At 33.8% G+C, this 22322-nt stretch overlaps 1 protein-coding gene across 2 annotated transcripts in view; it reads left to right on the top strand.

The window, feature by feature from the left end:
• Window positions 1-22322, top strand: part of CCSER1 (coiled-coil serine rich protein 1) — a 1252026-nt gene that overhangs the window by 143967 nt on the left and 1085737 nt on the right. For both annotated transcript variants that reach the window (XM_080677357.1, XM_080677358.1), the window contains exons 2-3: window positions 4455-5816; window positions 10481-10665. In XM_080677357.1, the coding sequence (XP_080533483.1) occupies window positions 4496-5816; window positions 10481-10665 (1506 nt within the window). In that variant the 5' untranslated portion in view covers window positions 4455-4495. The remainder of the gene's footprint in view (window positions 1-4454; window positions 5817-10480; window positions 10666-22322) is intronic.

Raw genomic sequence — 22322 nt, 5'->3', positions numbered from 1 at the left:
ATTAACCTGCCATCTTGGGTTAATTTGCATACTCACTCCTGATGGGCTGGAGGGCATTGCAGAGGTATGGTCAATTTGCATCTTTCTCTTTTATAAGTGTAGATTATATTTTTGCTAATTGCATGTGTGTATATTTATTTATTTTTGTTAATTGCATGTGTATGTCTTATTTAGTTTTGCTTTTTTTCATAAAATACTATCAGTTTGGTGAGAGAAACAAACCAAATGGACATCAGGTGACCCTTTATCACCTTGGGATCATAGTAGAAAAATATGAGAGTTGTCAAAATTCTAAGGAAATGTTTGAAAAATATTGGGAAAGGAACGGGTGAAGGGGGGTTTTGTTTTGCTTCTTTTACTTGCACAGAAAGACATACCTGTTTGTATGTATGATAATCAGTTTCCAAGATGATTTCTATGAAACAATGCAAGGTTGTTTTATGCCTTTGGATAATGCCTTTGGAATCATGGAAGCCTTTTTTCTTTCTATTTTTTCAGTATTTCTAACTTCTTTAATGTATTTTATTTGTACTCTAATTTTAAATAGGTAACATATTAGCAGTTCATATAATCCCTTAAATTATAATTCATATCTTCCTCAACCATACCAAACAAGAAATTTCCTTCTCATTTTATTCAGAATAGATCACCATATGATGTTGTATTCTGTTATGGGTAATGATAGCATTTGTTAAGAGATCACTGAATAAAGTACTTTCTGGGTGTTTTTTGTTAAATCCTGATACTAAAGAACAAAAGAAACTATTTCTTCAGTTGAGATCACACTGAGTTTCACAGCACTTCTAATAGGGTTAATATGCATCTGTGTAGTGATATTGCCTACAAGTCAGTATTTTTTGCTTATTTATACAGCTTAAAAGGTAAAATTAGAGGACACTCTTTTTATATAAAGAATTTGCTTTTCTGAAGAATATATTTATGGTTGTAAAGGCCCCTGGACAATGGGATGGACTAGTCCAATTGTATATTTTTAGGACCTGTTATGTTTGAAGTGGCTAAGACTTCTGAACCAAGAAATATTAGAGGAGAATTGAGAAAAATATGTCTTTTATCTGATTTGGAAATTTATTTTAAAAATATGAAAATATATACAAAGTTTGCTAAAAATTAAAGGTAATTTTTAATGATAATAAAATTAGAATAAAAATAAAATTAACATGTAATGTTATGTTGATTTTTCATTAATAGTTGAAGTTGATGTGATGATATATTCTTTTATTAAACATGTTTAGCATTGTATTTTTATACATTGGCAGCTTTTAGATTATTAAATAATAATGCAGTTTGAAAAACTTTCAATTAACATGAATCTCTAAAAGTCATAATTCAGCATAAGTAACTGCAAATTATAGCACTTATTTATGGTGGTGAGACAGCAAATGTTTATTTATATTTGAAATACTGATGTGTTCAAGTTCCAAAATACACTTATTCTATAGGTATTCATTGTGTATTGTACTAGGCATTGGGGTCTCAAAGCAAAGCAGTGATGGCCTTTGCTACTTAACAAACTTATGGTAAAATAATAAAGTCAGATAAATAAACAGATTCTTACAATATAAAGTAATAATTTAGAATTTATAAAGGAGTATTATATCTGAAATGGAAGGGTGGGAAGGGGGGTCAGTGATGGCATCCTGGAATGAATGATGTCATAGAAATAGGAATATTGCTACATCAGGTTCTAGGAAGGACATGCCAAGCAGGTGCACCCACATCTGCAAATGCCCAGAGGGTGAAAGTGGACAGAAAATGGAAAGTATAATCAGTGTAATTAGAGAATAAAGTGGGGGGAGTGGGGTAATGAATCTGGAGGTATAGATAGCATCCAGACCTTAATGAGTCTCTCTAAAAAATGTTGATAATTCCAAACTAAAGATATTTGATCTGGAAAGCTCTCAGTAGGAAATAAATAACTTAATTTAAAAGACTATTAGTAGACAATGTAACATCTAAAGAATTTTTATCTCTAATAGATTTTATGTTTACTCCATATCATCCATTCAGTGTGTAAATATCTGTTAGTATCTCTCTGATGTTTTACTTAAAGGAATTATGAAAAATATATTAGTAGCCTAAGTGTTTTATTTGTACCCAATGGAAACCTGGTCATTAAGTACTTAGGAAGAGTAGTATTATTATAATATTTTTTCTGAATTTTTATTAGTTAAATTTTTTGAATACTTATTAAAGAAATACGGAACTGAGTCACTCTTTTGTTTTTAAATGATGATACAATTGCAAGAAATAATTTTTAAAAGGCCAAGAAATGCCGAAACCGGTTTGGCTCAGTGGATAGAGCGTCGGCCTGCGGACTGAAGGGTCCCGGGTTCGATTCTGGTCAAGGGCATGTGCCTTGGTTGCAGGCAAATCCCCGGTGGGGGTTGTGCAGGAGGCAGCTGATCGATGTTTCTCTCATCGATGTTTCTAACTCTCTGTCCCTCTCCCTTCCTCTCTGTAAAATATCAATAAAATATATTTAAAAAAAAAAAAGGCCAAGAAATATTTCAATATACATAAGTTCTTATACTATATTAATACAAATGATAAATATCTTGACATTAATGCATTGAAGGCCATAGGTTCACCACCAGCTGCAAATCATTATGGTGATAATGCTCTAATGAGAGCAACATCTTCACTGGGCATTTGATGGAAATTAATCTTGCATATAAATGATAAGTCACAGCCGGGAATAATGATAATTAAAGCATTATTAAGAGTGAATTTATAAAAAATGTATTATATTTTGTATCCATTTTGAAAAATGTAAGCTGGGAAGAAAATGAGATATTTTTGATTTGTGAAAGATTTCAAGAGCTAATATCTGTGTTTATATTTTAAGCTTTCTTCACCCAAAGCCTTATAATAATACTTAAATATATTATGAGTGGTTCAAACACAGTTTAAATTCAAATTCAGTGAGTACAATTAAAAATCATCCATAAAATCAAATAATGCAAAACTGTTACATTTTTATTTGAAACAAAATATTAAATATATATGAATGCATATCTGAAAGAGAAAATATTTTCCATTATTTTCACATACTTTTTTAAGGACATGAAAACATTTTATTTTCTCAGTCTCATATCAGTAAAGATGATAAAATGAAGGGCTTGTCATTTTATGTGTATTTGTTATTGTTTTGTTTTGGTTGCAAAAAGCAACAAAATGAAATAGAGCCTTAATTGAGTTGACAGAGGGAGTGTGTGCATTATAGTTAAGGTATTAAGTGAAATTTAGAGACAAAGCAAAACAAAACAGGAACCATGTTATGACACATTATGAAACCTAGTGAGAAATAGCAGTCATCAGAATAGCAATATTAGTGACCATACAACCAGGAATCCCTGAAATGGGAGCATGTCTGGGCCTTGCCTCTTCACTCTAGTGAAAGCAGTACATGCCGTGCTGATTATGAGCTGATCCTGTGGTTAGATAAGGCTTAGCTTCTTATTCCTGCTTTACCACTTACTAACTGAGTGACATTAGGCAAGTTATCTTTCTGCTATAAAATGCCCATAGTAGTATTATCTACTTCTCCATTCAGAAGCATTAAAAGAGATAGACTGTGTAAAAGTACTCAGTGCATCAGAGTTGAGCAACATCTGCTGCACTCTCCTCTTCCTTCTTCTTCTCCATCATCAGTACTTTGATATTAATATGATTCAGAATTTCCCATGCTTCTCCCGTAAGTCTGTATTCTTACCTGTTGAATTAGCTTTCAATCAGGTCTTGTCTTCAACTCATAGTTGTGGTTTCTTCATAACTTTATCTTGCTTATAACTCTACACTATATTCTTTTGTGATTTAGTTGCCTCTGCCAATGACCTTAGTATCTCTAAATGTCCGAAATCAAACTCCAAGAGGAAGAATGCATCCTTATTGTTTATCCTTTGAGTGGAGCCTCTAATACCAGCTCATACCTTAGGTTGGTCTGTGATTCTATTAAGTTCAGGTGAATAACTTGTTGAATCCCATGGTCTATCTGGTGCTGGCTAACAGAGGCAGTGGTGGGACATTTTACCCAGAGGGCAATGATCATGGCTGCCACATGCCTACTACATCTAAACAAATAGACATAAAAAGTTAAGGTTCAATGACTTACCAAATTATAGAACCAGAGTATATAGTAAGGCTGGCTCTTGAATAACCATCTGTCTCTCCCAACCCAATACTCTTTTGAATAGACTTTAAATATTCCGGGTAATTGTGAAATTTTTGCAGGATACTAAAGTTGCTATAAAAATATTCTATAATGTTGCCACTTACAAATTTTTAATAAAATCCTTAAGTATCAGAATTTTAGTATTTATTGTTTTAATATAAACATAATTATATTCTGTGTCTTGAAGAACAATTATTTATTTTAAAATGTCTTATTTATAATTGAATTCTATTGACTTGTTCTTTTTGTCTTAATTTCCCAGGCTGCTAAGTTGGATATCACAGTACAAGCTTTGGGGTCCCAATGGGGGACTCTGGATCAAGACGATCTACCCTGGTCTCCCGGTTGCCAATATTCAGAAGAAGTATTAGCAGAAGACATGATTCTCTTCCTTCTTCACCCTCCTCCAGTAATACAGTTGGTGTCCACAGTTCCTCTCCTTCCAGCACGAACTCAAGCTCAGGTAGTACAGGTAAACGCAGGAGCATATTCCGCACTCCTTCCATTAGCTTCCACCATAAGAAGGGGAGTGACCCTAAGCAAGAACCTACCAACCAGAACCTTAGTATTTCAAATGGTGCTCAAGCTGGTCACAGCAGTATGCAAAAACTGACTTTGGAAGAACATGTTAAAACCAGGGGAAGACATTCTGTTGGTTTTAGTAGTTCACGAAGTAAGAAGATAACAAGATCTTTGACGGAGGATTTTGAAAGGGAAAAGGAGCACTCAACTAATAAGAATGTCTTTATAAATTGCCTGAGTTCTGGCAAAAGTGAGGGGGATGATTCTGGATTCACAGAAGAACCAACTCGCCGTTCTGTTAAGCAGTCAACAAAGAAGCTGCTTACTAAATCCTTTTCCTCTCACTATAAATTTTCTAAGCCAGTTCCACAGAGCCAGTCCATCTCATTGGAACAGCCGTCTGAATTCTCATTGGAAATTACACAATTCCAAGAGAGAGAACCTGTATCAGTAAGAGCTTCTCCATCTTGCTCTGTGGATATAACAGAACGGGCAGGAAGCTCTTTACAATCTCCATTGCTTTCTGCTGATCTTACCACAGCTCAGACACCTTCAGAGTTTTTAGCCTTGACTGAAGATTCTGTTTCTGAAGCAGATGTATTTTCTAAAAGTGGAAGCATGGCATCCCACTGTGACAACTTTGGCCACAATGATTCTACCTCTCAGATCTCCCCCAATCCTGCTGCTGTTACAATGGTAACAATAGACCGTATAGGAACTGTTCCCTGTGCAATTATGTCTCCTGGGAAATATAGGTTAGAAGGTCGATGTAGCACTGAATCTAATTCCTTACCAGAAACCTCTGCTGCTAATCAGAAGGAAGTGTTATTGCAAATCTCTGAACTCCCTGTTACAAATGGGAGTGACTTAGAGAATCACCTATCAGCAGATACTCAAGGAGAAGAGCATATGGTATTACAAAATGGTAATACAATGTTGGCGACAAGCTCCCCAAGGAAACTTGGATTTTATGAGCAACATAAAGCAATAGCTGAACGTGTTAAAGGGATTCATCCTATATCAGATTCAAGGATAATACCTTCTTCTGGTGATCGTCATATTTTTAACAAAACATATGGATATGATGCAAATCCTGCCAAAGGTATACTGATTTTCTTCGTATAAATTACAATTTTTATTATTATTCAGTTTTCTTACTCCATCTCATTAATTGAAACCACATTTTACTTATTTTTTACTCTAATATTCTTTCCTGTTTATAATTTGAAATTTGTTCACTATTTGACCTCAAGCTTACATTTTGCTAAAAATGTAATTCAGCAATATTACTCATCTTTCTTAGTTGTGTTATCCAGAATCTGACCCTCAGGGGAAAGTGGAAGGAAACAAATTTTATTTTCCATGTGGCTTTATCTAAAGCAAGGGTTGTCTTTTTTTAGAGTTTATGGTGGAGTACTGGTATTTCTTAATTAATATAATGAATATATTCTGCTATTACTACTACGACTACGACTACTACTACTACTACTACTACCAGTTCTCCCAACATAGAAAGATTTTTCTGTCCCACTTACTGTTCTGTACTCTTTTGATACATTAATTCATTTAATCCTCAAATCATTGAAATCACTCCTCTTGTTATAGCACACTGTACAGGCAAAAAAGTTGAAGCACAGGTAGCTTAAGTAATGTGTCCAAAGTTACAAAGTTGTATGTAATTGTTTGGGATACAAACCCCATGAGGTAGGCACTAATATATTCCCCAGTTAACAAACGTGAAAACTGAAACCAAGAGACCATATAGCTGGTAAGCAGCATAGCCAAATTACAACTATCTCAATCCAAAGCTCAGGTTTTTAATGGCCAGCCTATAATACAAATATGACCCTGGATCTTTCCAAAACATTAAGAATAATAATACTAAAATATAAAATAAAATTTATAAGTCAAATTATATATTATAATGTAAGGAATCATAAGATTATATGATGTATCTAACTAGTCCCTCCATGATTATACCAATTTTAAACTTTTAAATCCATGAATTAATTGTTCAATGATACAATTATATAGCTTAGTGGTTTTTTTTATATTTGATATAAGATCATTTTTATGTATCTGTCTACTTTTTTGTTTTGTTTCTATTCATTTTGTTCATTCTGCATGTTTGATGTTTGTAATTATAATATGAAATAAAATTCTCTGACCAAGTGAAACTGTGCATAAGTTATCCTCAATATTTTCCTCTAAAGAACATTTTAAAAATTAAAAGAACATTGTGAAGTGCAAAGGAAATAAATTGCTTCTAGTCTGTCAGAATCATAACATATTGACATTCTGGCATTTTACTTTCACACTTTTAGCTATAGCTACATTTAAAAATTATAGAAATTATTTCATTTTTAAGTGAGTTTACTGGATAACATTGGTTAATAAAACCATATGGGTTTCAAGTGTACAAATTAATAAGACACCATCTGTATACTGAATCGTGCACTCACCACCCAAAGTTTCTTAACCACTACCGCGTTTGTCCTCTCTTTGCTCTCTTCTACCTCCCTACACCCCCTTTCCTTCTGGCAATCACCAAACCCCTTCCCCCTGACAGCTGTCAGTCTGTTCTCTGTATCTATGAATCTGTTTCTATTGTGTTTATTTTGTTCATTAGATTCCACATATAAGTGAGATCATGTGATACTTGTCTTTCTCTGACTGGCTTATTTCACTTAGCAAAATACTCTCCAGGTCCATCCATGCTGTCACAAAAGGTAAGATTTCCTTCTTTTTTATGGCCAAGTAGTATTCCATTGAGTAAATGTACCACAGCTTTTTTATTCACTCATCTACTGATGGACACTTGGACTGCTTCCAGATCTTGGCTCTTGTAAATAATGCTGCAATAAATAGAGATGCATATATTCTTTCATATTAGTGTTTTGGGTTTCTTAGGATGTATTTTTAGAAATGGGATAGATGAGTCATAACACAGTTTCATTTTTTATTTTTTGAGGCAACTCCATACTGTTTTTCACAGAGGCTGCACCAATCTGTACTCCTACCAACAGTGCAGGAGGGTTCCCTTTTCTCCACATCCTCCACAACACTTGTTGTTTGTTGATTTATTGATGATAGCCATCCTGACAGTTGTGAGGGGATATCTCATTATAGTTTTAATTTTTCTTATGATTAATGATATTTGAATCTTTTTATACATTTACTGGCCATCTGTATGTCCTCTTTGGTGAAGTGTCTATTCAGGTTCTTTGCCCATTTTTAAAATGGGTTCTTTATTTTCTTGGCATTGAGTTATATAAGTTCTTTATAAATTTTGAAAAATAATCCCTTATCAGATATATCTTTGGCAAATATATTCACCCATTCAGTGGGTTGCCTTTTCATTTTATTAATGGTTTCATTTTCTTTGCAAAAGCTTTTTAGTTTGATGTAGTCCCATTTTAATATTTTTTAAATTTTGTTTCCCTTACACGAGGAAATATATCAGAAAAAATATTGCTATAAGAAATGTTCAAGATTTTACTGTCTATATCTTCTAGGATATTTATGGTTTCACAACTCAAATTAAGTTTTTAATCCATTTTGAATTTATTTTTGTTATGGTGTGAGGAGGTGGTCTAGCTTCATATTTTTGCAATATTTTGTCCAATATTCCTAACAACATTTATTGAATACACTGTCTTTATCCCACTATATATTGTTGTCTTCTTTTTCAAATATTAATTGACCATAAAGGCATAGGTTTATTTCTGGGCTCTCTATTATGTTCCATTGATCTATATGCCCGTTTTTATGCCAGTACCATGCTGTTTTGATTAACATGGCTTTGTAGTATAACTTAATATCAGAGGTAGCAAGACACCTCAAACTTTGTTCTTTCCAAGATTGCTGAGGCTCTTTGGAGTCTTTTGTGGTTTCATATAAATTTTTGGAATATTTGTTCTAAAACTGTGAGATATGCCATTGGTATTTTAATAGGAATTGCATTGAATCTATAGATTGCTTTGGGTAGTATGGACATTTTAATGATGTTATTTCTTCCTATCCATGGACACAGTATATTCTTTCAATTATTTGTATCTTCCTTAATTTCTTCTTTTTCTGACCACAGGTCTCTTACCTCCTTGGTTAAATTTATTCCTAGGGACCTTATTTTTTGTCGTTGTTGCAATTGTAAATAATATTGTTTTCTTAATTTATTTTTCTGATTATTCATTGTTGTTTTATAAAAATACCATAGATTTTTGGGCATTAATTTTGTATACTGCTGCATTGCCAAATTCATTTATCAGTTCCAGTAGGTTTTTGGTGGAGTCTTTAGGGTTTTCTATATACAGTATCATGTAATCTGCAAATAATGACAGTTGTACTTCCTCCTTTGCAGTTTGGATGCCTTTTATTTCTTCCTGTTTGATTGCTGTGGCTAGAACTTCTAGTACTTTGATGAATAAGAGTGGTGAAAGCAAACATCCCTGTCTTGTTCCTGATCTTAAAGGAAACGCATTTATTTTTTGTCCATTGAGTATAATGTTGGTTATGGGTTTGTCATATATGCCCTTTATTACATTGAGGTATGTTTCCTCTATTCCTACTTTGCTGAGAGTTTTTGTCATAAATGGGTGCTGGATTTTATCAAATGCTTGTTAATATGATCATGTGATTATTATCCTTCATTTTGTTTATGTGATATATCATGTTTAATAATTTGTGAATATTGTACCATCTTTGCACTCCTGGAATAAAACCTACTTGACATGGTGTATGATCTTTGTAATCTATAGCTGAATCTGATTTGCTAATATTTTGTTGAGGTATTTAGCATCAATATTCATCAGGGATATTGGCCTATGTATTCTTTCTTTGTAGTATCTTTATCTAATTTTGGATTTGGATAATCCAAATTATCCAAATAATTTGGACTAGTAAAATGAGCTTGGAAGTCCACTCTCCTCTTGAATTTTTTGTAATAGTTTGAGAAGGATAAATTAGTTCTTTTTTTTAATGTTTGGTAAAATTCACCTGTGAAGCTCTCTGGTGTAGGACTTTCATTTGGTGGGAGTTTTCTGACTACTGCTTCAATTTGATTTGTTATAATCAGTCTGCTCAGGTTTTCTGATATTTGCTGATTCAATTTTGGTAGATTGTATGTTTTTAGGAATTTATCCATCTCGCCTCAGTTGTCCAATTTGTTGGCATATAGTTGTTGGTAATATTTTCTTACAAACTTTTGTATTGCTATGGTGGCACTTGTTAATTCTCTTTTTTAAATTCCTGATTTTATTTATTTGGGTTCTCTCTCATTTTTCTTGATGAACCTGGTTAAAGGTTTGTCAACCTTGTTTTCTTGTCTATTTTCCAAAGAAACAACTGTTGGTTTTACACACACACACACAGATATAATTGATTTCAGAGAGAGGAAGAGAGAGGAGGAGAGGGATAGAAAAATCAATGATGAGAATCAGTAATTGGCTACCTCCAGCATGCCCCACACTGGGGATTGAGCCCACAACCCAGGAATGTGCCCTGATCAGGAGTATTACCATGACCTCCTGGTTCACAGGTCGACACTCAACCACTGAGCTACACCGGCCGGGCTGATTCCAAAAGTTTTAGGCTTCAAGGTAATTACATGATTAAGCAAACTAAACTATCACTATTAATTTTAAAAGTTTTCTGTGAGAGAGAATTTTTAAATGATACTGTTTCCCATATACTTTCAATGGAACATTTATGAAAACTACATTTAAACATTTATATTCATTTTTATTTATTTGTTGTTTTTTGTAATAGTTCTTGCCAGCAGCCTCAGTCCATATCGCGAAGGAAGATTTATAGAGAGACGACTGCGGTCTTCATCAGAAGGAACTGCAGGGAGTAGCAGAATGATTTTGAAACCAAAAGATGGAAATGTAGAAGAAGTTAATAGTCTAAGAAAGCAAAGAGCAGGTTCGTCGTCGTCAAAAATGAACAGCATGGTAAGTAAATACATGTGCCTGCACATGATGAAATAATTCCCTCTGTATCTGGCAAGTTCTTGCATGCTAAATGCAAACAAATTGAAGACTAGGCTCCTTACATTTGAAGAGAAAATTGATCTCCATAGTTTGATGTCACAAGTCAGAGGTGCTAGGCTTACACTTAAGACCCTCATGACAGATAGGAGTATACAGAGAGGGCTGCCCTTAATTCCTGTCTTCTTTGCTTCCATGGAAAGTTCCATGTTCTCCATTCTAGAACAAAACCCTGGAATGCACAGCTAAGGAAAATGCTGATCCTGAGGATACCCTCTGACGCCATCATTATACACCGTGTCATCACCCTCTAGCTAGCATAGAATGTGTCATTTTGTAAACTACCCTTATGTCAGTACCACCCTTAGACCCTTTAATGAACCCTACTCGGCCTGTCCTTTTACAGTTGCCCTTCCACACAAAGTAAGGTGCCTGAGGGTCAAGGCAAAATCCACAACTTTTGCTCATTCTAAGTATTAGAGGTTCCAAATTCCTGGTCCAAACTGTGGGTGCCTGCTGATGAGGGTGGAGGTGGGTGTGTAGGGGGCTGCATCAGGGCTTGCACTTGTGGACAGGGTGTCTTAGAGGCATGTGAATGCAGCTTCTTTGTAATGTGAGACAGAGTCAGGGTGGGAAGAGGTGACCAGTGGACTGCAGCCCAAGGGGTCAGGAGGCCTCAGGTCTCACAAACATTGGGGTGGGCTTGCCTTTTGGAGTTCACTTTATTTACTTTCTCACAGATTTGTTAATTTTTCAGTAGCATCTCTGATCCCTAATATTTAGCAGTTTTTCTTTCAAATGATCTACCTACCTATTTATTCATGCATATATGTGAAAAATACATAAAACTATATAATTTTGACATCTCTGTATATGCTAGATAACTTCTTTAAATGAAATTGTTAGCTTATGTGGTTCAGACCATCATTTTGTGAAGAAGGCTTAGGTTACTGAGGTACCACTGAGTGATAGCAAGACCACCATACATGAAGTTAGAAGTTCTAGCCATCAGGTCAGGCTTGTTCAGATTTTAATCTTGAGAAAATCAGAATTACAAACCAACAAATGATTTCTTGTTTTTATTATACTAAAACATGATTGTGTGTATTTACATGTGTATATATAGAAACCTATTATATTATATTTCATCTTTCTTTTTTGTTCTTTAGTGCTTTGAAACTTACTATTTTGGCAATTGATGTTTTTTTGTCTAAATTTAAGAACATGTTAAGAAAGATTTCCAATTGATGTAAAATTATAGGTTGTGGCTAATGAATTATTATGAAACATAATAATTTCCATTATTCCTTCACAGAATTTCCATTATTCCATTATAGATCATATTTATTTTAATAATTGTACACTATTTATTACACTTGCCCAAAGTTGTGCCTCTTATGTATTCTTTATATCTCATTTTTATACTACATTTAAATAATTTTCCTTGTAATATCACAAAATAACTTTTCCTTTGAGATGCACTTTCAAGATTTAAAATTTAAAATATCAAAGCACAAAAATATAATTTTGTCCTTTATTTAAGGCTTTTTATGAATTTTCAAAATGTGTCCCTGTAGTAATGTAGATCTTCCAGTAGATGGCAGGACTACACCATTGCCATGGGGAAGGAAAGGTTATAAAGCAGCAGATTTTCAGTTTCTCATCTCATGACACACATGATTTGATTACTAAAATTCTGCGTACACTGAAAATATATCTTATATTTTCCTAATATGACAAAAATAGGTATAATTTTGATCAGTCCACCCTGGGCAGCTATTGTTGTGTTGGATGTTATCATCTGTTTACTTGACAATCTAAGGGAAAGGAGGTCAGTACACCTGATTAAATAGTCAGGTATTGCAGGTTTTAAAAATTCTTATGACATACCAGTTGAAAATCGCTGCTATAAAGTATTAAGGTTGGGACAGAAACTTGGTTAAATTATTGTACATTTTCACTGGATTGACAGGTAAAACTTGTTGAAATAAATAATGAAACACTTGAATTTTCACATGAAACCTATTAAAAATCTCTATGACATTACCATTTTCCTTTGGATTTGCAAATACTATCTCATCCTTTAATTAACTGTTTGATAGTTAATTTAAAATGCATAAAATATATTCTTTATCTCATGGCAATCTGAGTGAGGAAGAAATGCTAGAGTTCCTTAGGTAATTTTAGCTATATGTGAAACAAGTGACTTATATATTTAGAAAATTATAGCTTTTTGTGTGAAAAGTAAACCACATTTTCTATATTTCTTTTCCAAGATATTTTAAGTGAATATATATACATACTTAAGATACACCCATAGTTCAGCTATTTTTTTCTTTTAGAGCAATAATAAGAGTAACATGCATTATTAAGGCTAATTTTAACCAAGGGACTATAGGTAATGCTTCACATGTATTATAACATTAAGTCCTTACAAAACTATGAACCAAGGGATACTGTTATTGATCACAGTGTGCAAAATAGGAAAATAAGGCACCAAGAAGATAAGCACTTGCCCCAAAACACAGATGGTAAGTGGCAGAGATAGGATTTAGATTTGGACCCTAGTTTTCTAACTTTAAATTATGCTTGTTTTTGGGGGATATAATAGATGTAAATTAGTTTTTTATTTTTTTCTGCATTATTTATGTGTAATGAAGTTAACACATTTAAGACAGACTGTGCTTGCTCTAAGTGTAGACTGAGACCCTCCATAAGGAATACAAAAAAGGAATACCATTTAGTACTTATTCTGGACTTAACATTTGGTAGTATTTCTTGATATGTTGATGAATGGTATTAGTGTATTTACTGAGAGATAGCTCATTCAAAAAGGAACTTAGTCACAAAAGAAGATACTGAGAAAGAACTGGAGTACTTTGTACTAGTATAGTTCATGGAGATTTAATTCTACCAATAGGATATGGCTCTATTTATTAAGATGCTAAGGCAGTGGTCAGCAAACTCATTAGTCAACAGAGCCGCAGTTTGCTGACCACTATGCTAAGGGTTCCCCAATGACCAAAAATATGCCCTAATACATTATATAGACCACAATTGTGGATATGTTAGTCTGAAAGCGAAATGGTAGGAGTTCTGTTCAAGATCTCATTCTGTATCAGGGCTGTTGAAGCAGCTACTATTGCAAACTTTGCCTTTCACCAGGGCTAAAGAGCTCTCTGGAAGTCCTCATCTCAGTAATAAGTGCTCCAACCCATGAGACTCACTTCATTGCTCTCACAGCTCATTAATCTAATCATGTGGCCCAAACTAGCCACAAAAGGCACCAGGAAGCAGGCTCAGAAGAAATTAGACTTTGCTTAAACTTATTATAAGAAACCAAAATATATCTGAAACAATTGTACAAGTATTCACATTTACTATATGTGCTCAAACTGCTTTAAAGACTTTTCTTAATTTTTCTATAATGAATAACTTTCTTGACACTTTTCTTAGGCGGGTCCAAATATTAAAAAAAAACAAACAAAAACAAAAACAAAAACAACACAACAATTTTTTCCCCAGAAATAGGCTCTTTCTTCCTGGGAACTTCCTTTCCAGACTGTGGTATATCATTGAATAAATGTAAGGATTTGTCATGTTTCTCCCACAGCTTTACACAGTTGAAGTCTACCTCCAAATATTTACAGTATCACCCTACTTTATAAGAATTATTAATGGGAGGACAGATTATGTGTTACGATCAATACTGAGGATCTGTCATTACAGAAAGGAAAGTGCCTGAATGTGTGAGTAAAGATAAAATAAACTATGTGATAGCAAATAGCTCCCAAATCTCAGTGACTTAATAATATGTTTTTCTCAGTCATTGTAGAAGGTCCTGGGAGTTCTGTTCAAGATCTCATTCTGTATCAGGGCTGTTGAAGCAGCTACTATTGCAAACTTTGCCTTTCACCAGGGCTAAAGAGCTCTCTGGAAGTCCTCATCCCAGTAATAAGTGCTCCAACCCATGAGACTCACTTCATTGCTCTCACAGCTCATTGATCTAATCATGTGGCCCAAACTAGCCACAAAAGGCACCAGGAAGCAGTCTTTTTCTTGTTTCTGGAAGGGGTAGACCCAGGTATGCTTGGTCAGCACTGATGACTGTCATATTCTCAAATAATTTATTGTTTCTCAGTTCTTTCAATAAACTGAGATTTCCTGCTTGTCTCTCCCTCCCTTTTGTCATATAAAGGGTCCTGACTTTATGTCAGGCTGCTCTGGTCACTGTGATTGAGGAAGTAGGAGACATCTTTGACACTGAAGGATTCATTCATAACCACACATTTTATTTTTTGGCATGTGCTTTCTTCCTGACTTAAAAGCCTTAAGATGTAGATCTAAAAACGGCTCAATTCAATTTCTGGGAACCCTACTCTATTTGGAAGTTTTTATTTTTTATTACATTAAAACGCTGATTTGGAAAGTTGTGTTATCTTTAAATGACTCAGCAAATGCATCCACAAAGTTGCCCTGAACTATTTGTGCTGAGTGACTCTGACAGCATTCATTTATGGCTAGTTTTACTCTGACACAGCGTAATTTTTTTCATTCGCAGTTTGGCATCCTGCTGCCTTTGTGTAGAAACTGTGAATTGCACAGTGAAAACATAAGCTGTAGGACTTCTGCAATAGAAGAACAGACCAGATTTATATTTAAGCAAAAAGTTGTTACTTGTAGATCATTAGCATCTCATGTCATATTTTAATCATTTGGTATGTCAAATCTAGAACTTAGATATTACTAATAATAGTTAAATAATGTAAGACTAATTAAGCCCTATGTTAAATAGCCGAGCACTTTGCTATGCATTCACTTTTCTTCTGTGCCCTACTATGTCCTACTTTATTAATTTATCTTTTATTCATTTATCCATTTATCAATACATTCATAGTTTCTTTCAATAAAAATTTATTGAGAACCTACTCTGAAGATGCAAAGATAAAAGAGACAGCCCTTCAGGTATTTAAAGTTCCACATTGGGAGACATTAATGTGATCTTGTCAATACAACAGATTTAACCATTTTGACCATCCTAAATGGGGGGGGGGCCTTGATTTGGATTGTGACCTTTGATATCAAATATTAAAACGATTAAACAAGAACTACTGTATCTCTAATTTATATGGAGTCTATCTCACATGCTCAATAGATGCTGCTGAATATATATGTAAATTTTTGTGTCCTTTGCTAATTTCTACCATTGAGGCCTTGCTTTGAATGAACAGGGACTCTGAATGACAAGAAAGTATAACATTAAGTTTCAAAGAATAGTTTCAAAGTAAAGATGATTAGAAAATCTGTTTGAAGAAATTTCTCCTCTTAATTCTGAAATCCTAGGTGAGAATTTTAAATATGTAAAATATTAATGGTTGAGGGTTAAAATAATAATTTTAGCTTTTGATTTAACTCATTGTCAATGGAATTAAAACAAATATCATTGCTTGCTACAGGGACATCTAATGAGAAAAAGAGATCTTTAATATTTTTAAGGAAATGGAGCCACACAAATCATTCTCTTCAATCCTTTTATACTTTAAGAAGGAGAATCAAAGTATCACTCATTCAACATGAAATTACATTTGTTGATAACCAGTATATTAATTTTAGACTAATAGTCCTCATCCATAATGCCTTTATTGATTTTTCTAGTTACTAATGATACTTTTCCTATTAATATATTTCTCAGTTATATCACATATATGGCAATCACCACTTAGTTATTTGAATGTGTCTCATTTTGCCTGTTAGACATTTATCTTTTAAATGGATGAAATTTTGGAGGTATTAACATTTCTTATAGCATTTAATATAGTGTCTGGTACACAAAAAATATGGGTGAATTAAAGGTAAAATTGCTGACTAGGTTATGATACATGCTTTTAGTGCAATCTTTGTGTGTGGTGTGCTTATGTACATTTTTTGACATTTTGATTTATTATACAAATGTGCAGATACTTTTGTGAAGCATTTTTTGACAGAGCTTTGTTTTTTTATTCTAAATTATTGATCATGAAGGCCATACCAATTATGACACTATTCCAGTAGAAAAATTTATTTATTTTATTTTTACTTTTTTTTTTGAATTTGTTGGGGTGACATTCGTTCTCTAAACCACATGTTTTGAGTGTACAACCCAACAAAACGTCATCTATACACTGATTCATGTGTCCATCACCCCAAGAAAAGTCTTTCCATCCCTACTCCCAACACCCTTTGCCCACCTCCACCTGCCTCCCTTACCCCTTTCTCTCTACTAGTAGCGGTCACCAAACTGTTATGTGTCCATGTGTTATATGTATATGTTTTTGGCTAATCCCTTTACTTTCTTTCATTCAGTCCACAACCCTAGAAAATTAGCCTTATGGAATGGCATATAAAATCATATCAGTACAATAGTTATGGACTTGCTGTACAAAGGAGACAAGAAATAGTCAATTACTCATGATATTTATTGGAGAACTTATTAAAAAATACAAGTTATTGGTCAGGTATGTTTAAAGTGATATTTTAAAACTTCTGTGCATATTTTATCTAGTCCAACTTACTTCATTTCTTATAAACTTGAAGAAGATTCAGCATTACTTTTAAAGAGGCAGAATTGAATAAAGTATACCATGTTTTTTTTTTTTCAGTTTTTGGGTGAGTCATTTTTATTTAGCAGATTCCATAATTAGTATATTTGATGCACAGAATTATGAATAGCTTATTTATAGAGCAAACTCACTTCATCTTAAATGACCTTAAGATTAGTTTGAGTAAATAAAGTTGCAATACCACAATCATTAAGTATCTCTTCATACAGTTCACATAAGAATGTGCACAGCAACTAATATTTTCCTCTTAAAACTTTACTTTCTTAAAACTTAATATGTGTCTTAGTCCCTTAGGCAGCTATAACAAAATGTCATAGACTGGGTAGTGTCTAGATGACAGTAATTTATTTCTCACAGTTCTGGAGACTGGAAGTACAAGACTGAGGTGCCAGCATCATTCCTGGCTCATAACTAGCACCCCCTCCATGTGTCTTACATGGTGGATGGGTGAGGGATCTCTCTGGAACCTCTTTTATGCAGGCACTAATCCCATTCCTGAGGCCTCCACCCTCATGGACTAAGCAACTCCCAAAGACTCTGCCTTGGAAAACCATCATCTTTGGGGATTAGAATTTCAACATGTGAATTTTAGACCATAGCAATAAACAATCAATGTTGTAACAATATCAGTATTAAATAATATTTATTAAAAGCTTCATTGTTGAAAGTATATATTTTAATTTATTATTTATTATGTTTTTCAAGGAAATAATTAAGAGCATGTGTAGAAGAAAATATTTTTCTTTAACCATACTGTATTGAGCATACCTGTTAGGCAGTTTATATCCTTCTAAGATTAATAAATTGGATAATTAAGGTTGTTTACCTTTTATTATTGGGGTTAGAATGCAAAAATGACAATTTCATTTTTAACTGTGTCAAGTTGTCGTTTTCTGTGAGATAAAAACTATTTTATGCCTTATTTAGGTAACCATGTGGGCCAGCACAGCTTTCATAGAACGAGAGAAAGTATTTATTGATTCAGGATTCATGAAAAATCTCTGACCATTTGAACAGCTGCCTAACCTGTAAGACAGATTGGCCTTGAGTAAAATAACTACCTTTACTGAGGGAATAGTCATTGGATTTTGAAGCTTTTACCTTATTCAGATTAGACAACAAGGCAAAATGTATTCATAGAGTCCATTATTCTGAATCTTAAATACAATATAATTTAGTAAGTTAAGTAATATTTATTTTTACTTCCAAGGTCAAGAAATATAGTAGTAGAATTATATCAAATATTAAGAATTGTGGTCAGTTTAGAGAAAATATAAATATTTTAACATATTAATATTGTTTTTGAAATAATTTTTTAAATTGAGACAAATGTTGATAATTGTATCCCATACCATCATATTTGCAATGTCAGGATAATAAGGTATGACTTAGAAATGAATCATGCACATACATTTCACATTTTCCCAATGCGATGTTTCTGAGTTAATCATTTCTAAATTAGAGTAGCTGTCACTTTATTAGTTTATCATTTGATTCAGTGATCATTTTACACTAGTGTTAAAAGTTTGCTCAGAAATACCTCCTTTGTTTACCTCTTCTATTTGTGCTTATCTTGTTACATCCAACCTGAAACAGCCTAAGTAATGATTTTATTAGTTCTCTCTTTTCGGCTATTTATTGTTTACATTTCTTACTCCTTACAAAATATCAGCTAGGTCATCTTCAACACTACCCAATAACTATTTTTTGTGTCAGTGAGAAACACAAAGAATATTTTGTTAAGAGAGACTCCCATGAATCAGAGCTTTTATCAGGTGTCAAAAGGCACAGGTGAAGTAGGGAGAGATCTGGAATACCTTCCCTGCAACCCAGGTCCTTTCTTCCTGCATTTGATTGTTGGATGAGGTTTCGATTGTTGGACATGTACAATTTCCACATTTCCACAGAAGGAGCCACCTCGATGCGAAACATCTCCATTTTTTAAAACTATAGTTCTTATTCTGTACATTATGTACCAGAACTTATTAACTGGGTGTTTTAACCTGTGATCATCTGAAACATCTTTGTAGTATGCATGGACATTATGCAAGGAGCCATAGCCCATACATCTTTATATCCCAGCTTTATTTTTCATATGCAGTCCTAGTTGGACACATTCCATTAAATGAGATCCATATATAAGCTCTCCTACTAGTGAAACATATTTAGTTGGCTACTTTGTTTGTTTGTTTGCTAGGAGGTCTGGTCATTAGTATGTTTACAAGGAGATTACACTAGGCCACCTGCCTTTTTACTTTCCAGGAAGCATTCTCCATTTCCTTCTATAACAGACCAGCTGCTTAATCTAGGCACTAAATATGAATGTTAAAACACTCTCCTCAAGCTATCTATCTTGTTCTTGCCACTCACTCCAAAAATATTCCTATCTTTACCCATTAGTCCTTCATTTCCTCTGATCTTAGAGATATGTTTCCCTGTGTTCTTCAAAACACTAATTTCTACCAGCCTTCCTGATTTCAACCTCTCATTTCCTTCAAACAGCATTTCATAAGTATGTTTCTTCTGTTTTCATCCCCAATTCTTCTCCATCTCTTTATTATTGTCAGCGTAAAACACTACCAAGTTTTCCATCACTGAGAAAACAAACAGCAATGTCTGTTTATATGTCCTGTCTGCTTCTAGAGTTCTCTATCTATTCACTCTTTTTCCTTGCAAGGGAAAAAGTTTTGAAAGAATAGCCTTCTCTAGCGATATTTATTTTCTAACTGCCCACAAAGCTCCTCAACTTCATGCATTTTAGCTCCTGTAATATACAGGATGTTTCTCACTATCAGCACTATTGATGTTTTATCCTAGATAGTTCTTCGGTGTGTTTTTTGTTTGTTTGTTTGTTTGTTTTTTAGGGGGGTGTATTATGCATTGTATAGGATGTTTAATAGCATCCCTGACCCCTACCAATGAAATGCGAGTTGAACCCTTAAGCTGTGACAAACAAAAATATCTCCAGACATTGCCAAATATGCCCTACTAGCCAAGAATTGCCCCCAGTTGAGAACTACTCTAAAGCCATCAGTGACTTTACCAATTTTTGGATTTTTTTTGTCAGTCTTCATCTTTCTTGACCTCTCTTCAGCTTCTAGCACTGTTGAGGACTTTTTTGTGTGTTTACCATTTCTCCTTTACCAGAGCTAACTCTCCTCTGGTTCTTCTTCTTTTCTCCTTCACGACCCCTTAGCAGGCTTCTTCTTCATACTCACACTTCAATCACAGCTATCACTTGGTGTTTGGTTCATGACCCTCTGGTGTTTTATATTTTACCTGTTCTATCTGTAGATGTAGGTAAGGTGATATGCAGATTCCTAATGAAAAGACTGGAAATCCCATATCAGAAATATGAAAAAATCAGTAGGCATTGAAAAGCACAATACGTTGGGTTTATGGAAATAGAATGAGGATGTGTGAAAGATTTGTTTGCATAAGGAGATTAGCTGAAACTGAGGACTGAAACTTTGGCATGGATATGGAGAAATAGGCAGTAAGCTGTCTTTTGCCCTAATGGTGAATGGCTTCTATCCCTTTGCCCGTCCCTGTCCCCGCACCCCCCATCTATATTACTAGCTTATTTCTGTTTTAGTACACGTATATTTCAGTCTCCTTTTCAGATATTCCAATTATTCTAAACTCCCCCTTCCTCTGTTTCTAAAGTCACATTGGAGAAGTAGCAATTTTATCACTTGAAATAGGACCTTGCCAGTAGAGTTAGAATAAATACATTGCAATAATAAATTCTGCCTTCACTGCTATCACCCACCACCACAGGTTTCATTTTTGTGTTTTCAAAATGAGAGTAGCTTAAGTTGAGCAAAGGACAGACAATGGCAAAAGACATAGGCATTGTGCAAGCAGTATGTATTTGACCTTCCAGAAACCTTGGCAAATACCAGAGAACCACACACTGCCCACCTCTGTCCTACCCTGTGGTCTCTGCACCTGCTAGTTCTGTTTTGTATCTTCAGAGCTTCCTGTGGTTTGTGTCTCAGGCTGGCTGTGGTCCAAGAGGAACTTGTGGTGTGCAGTGTGTGTGTGCAAGGGGGAGGGGAATGTATGAAACATGATTTCAGAAGGGAAGAAAATCTATAAAATACCTTTAGTTTCTAAAAATAAAAAAGTAATAACTTAATAAAAATTTAGTAAATAATAAACAAACAACTTTATGTCATTTTCATACTTTTTATACTTCTTCCTCCCTCCCCAAATTCCCTTAGTGCTTTCTAACTTTTAATATCTTATAAGAACATGTATTTTTATTTTGTCTTTGTGAACACTAGTCTGGAATAAAAGTATATTGCTTAAAAATCAAAAGCAAATTATTTCTACTAACACACAAACATTACCAAAATGGGCACATTTATAAAATAGAATTTTTTTTATATCAGTTAAACATGATTTTAACTTTTTATTTTAAGCAAGTATGGTGTGATGAAAATAGTATGGGGGTTTGGAAAAAGACACCATATCTAGTCTCATTTCTCTCACTTAATAATAATGCTATCCACCTCATAGAGTTATAAAGATCAAATAATATATACATTTTGTGTGAGAAGGCTCTATGAATTTTAAGGAACAATACCGATAGAAATGACACTTATTTTTATTAATAACATGGATCAAAGCCAGAAAATTAAATACAAATAGTATTGTCTATTAAAGTGTTCATCTAGAAATAAAAATATTTTAAAAGATGAACTCACATTTAAAGTAATACCATGACATTAAGTTGAGCTGGCTCCTTTAAGCCACACACACACACACACACACACACACACACACACACACTCTTAGTCGTTAAAATGTTTAACATATTTACATATTAATGATTTCTAAGAATAATCTATTATTTACATGATTTCTCATTTAGTTATTTTTCTGACACTCATACATTTTTCAAAATCAATTTATAATGCTAGAAAAAAATTAAGAAGGAAGTAAATTTAAGATTTGCACATTTTAATACATTTATGTTATACTCTAATTAGAAGGTTCACTTAACCTTGTTATTTC

Source organism: Plecotus auritus (assembly GCF_963455305.1).
Source record: "Plecotus auritus genome assembly, chromosome: 1".
Taxonomy (NCBI): domain Eukaryota; kingdom Metazoa; phylum Chordata; class Mammalia; order Chiroptera; family Vespertilionidae; genus Plecotus; species Plecotus auritus.
The sequence above is the reverse complement of the archived record's forward strand: the minus strand, read 5'-3'. Positions and strand labels throughout refer to the sequence as shown.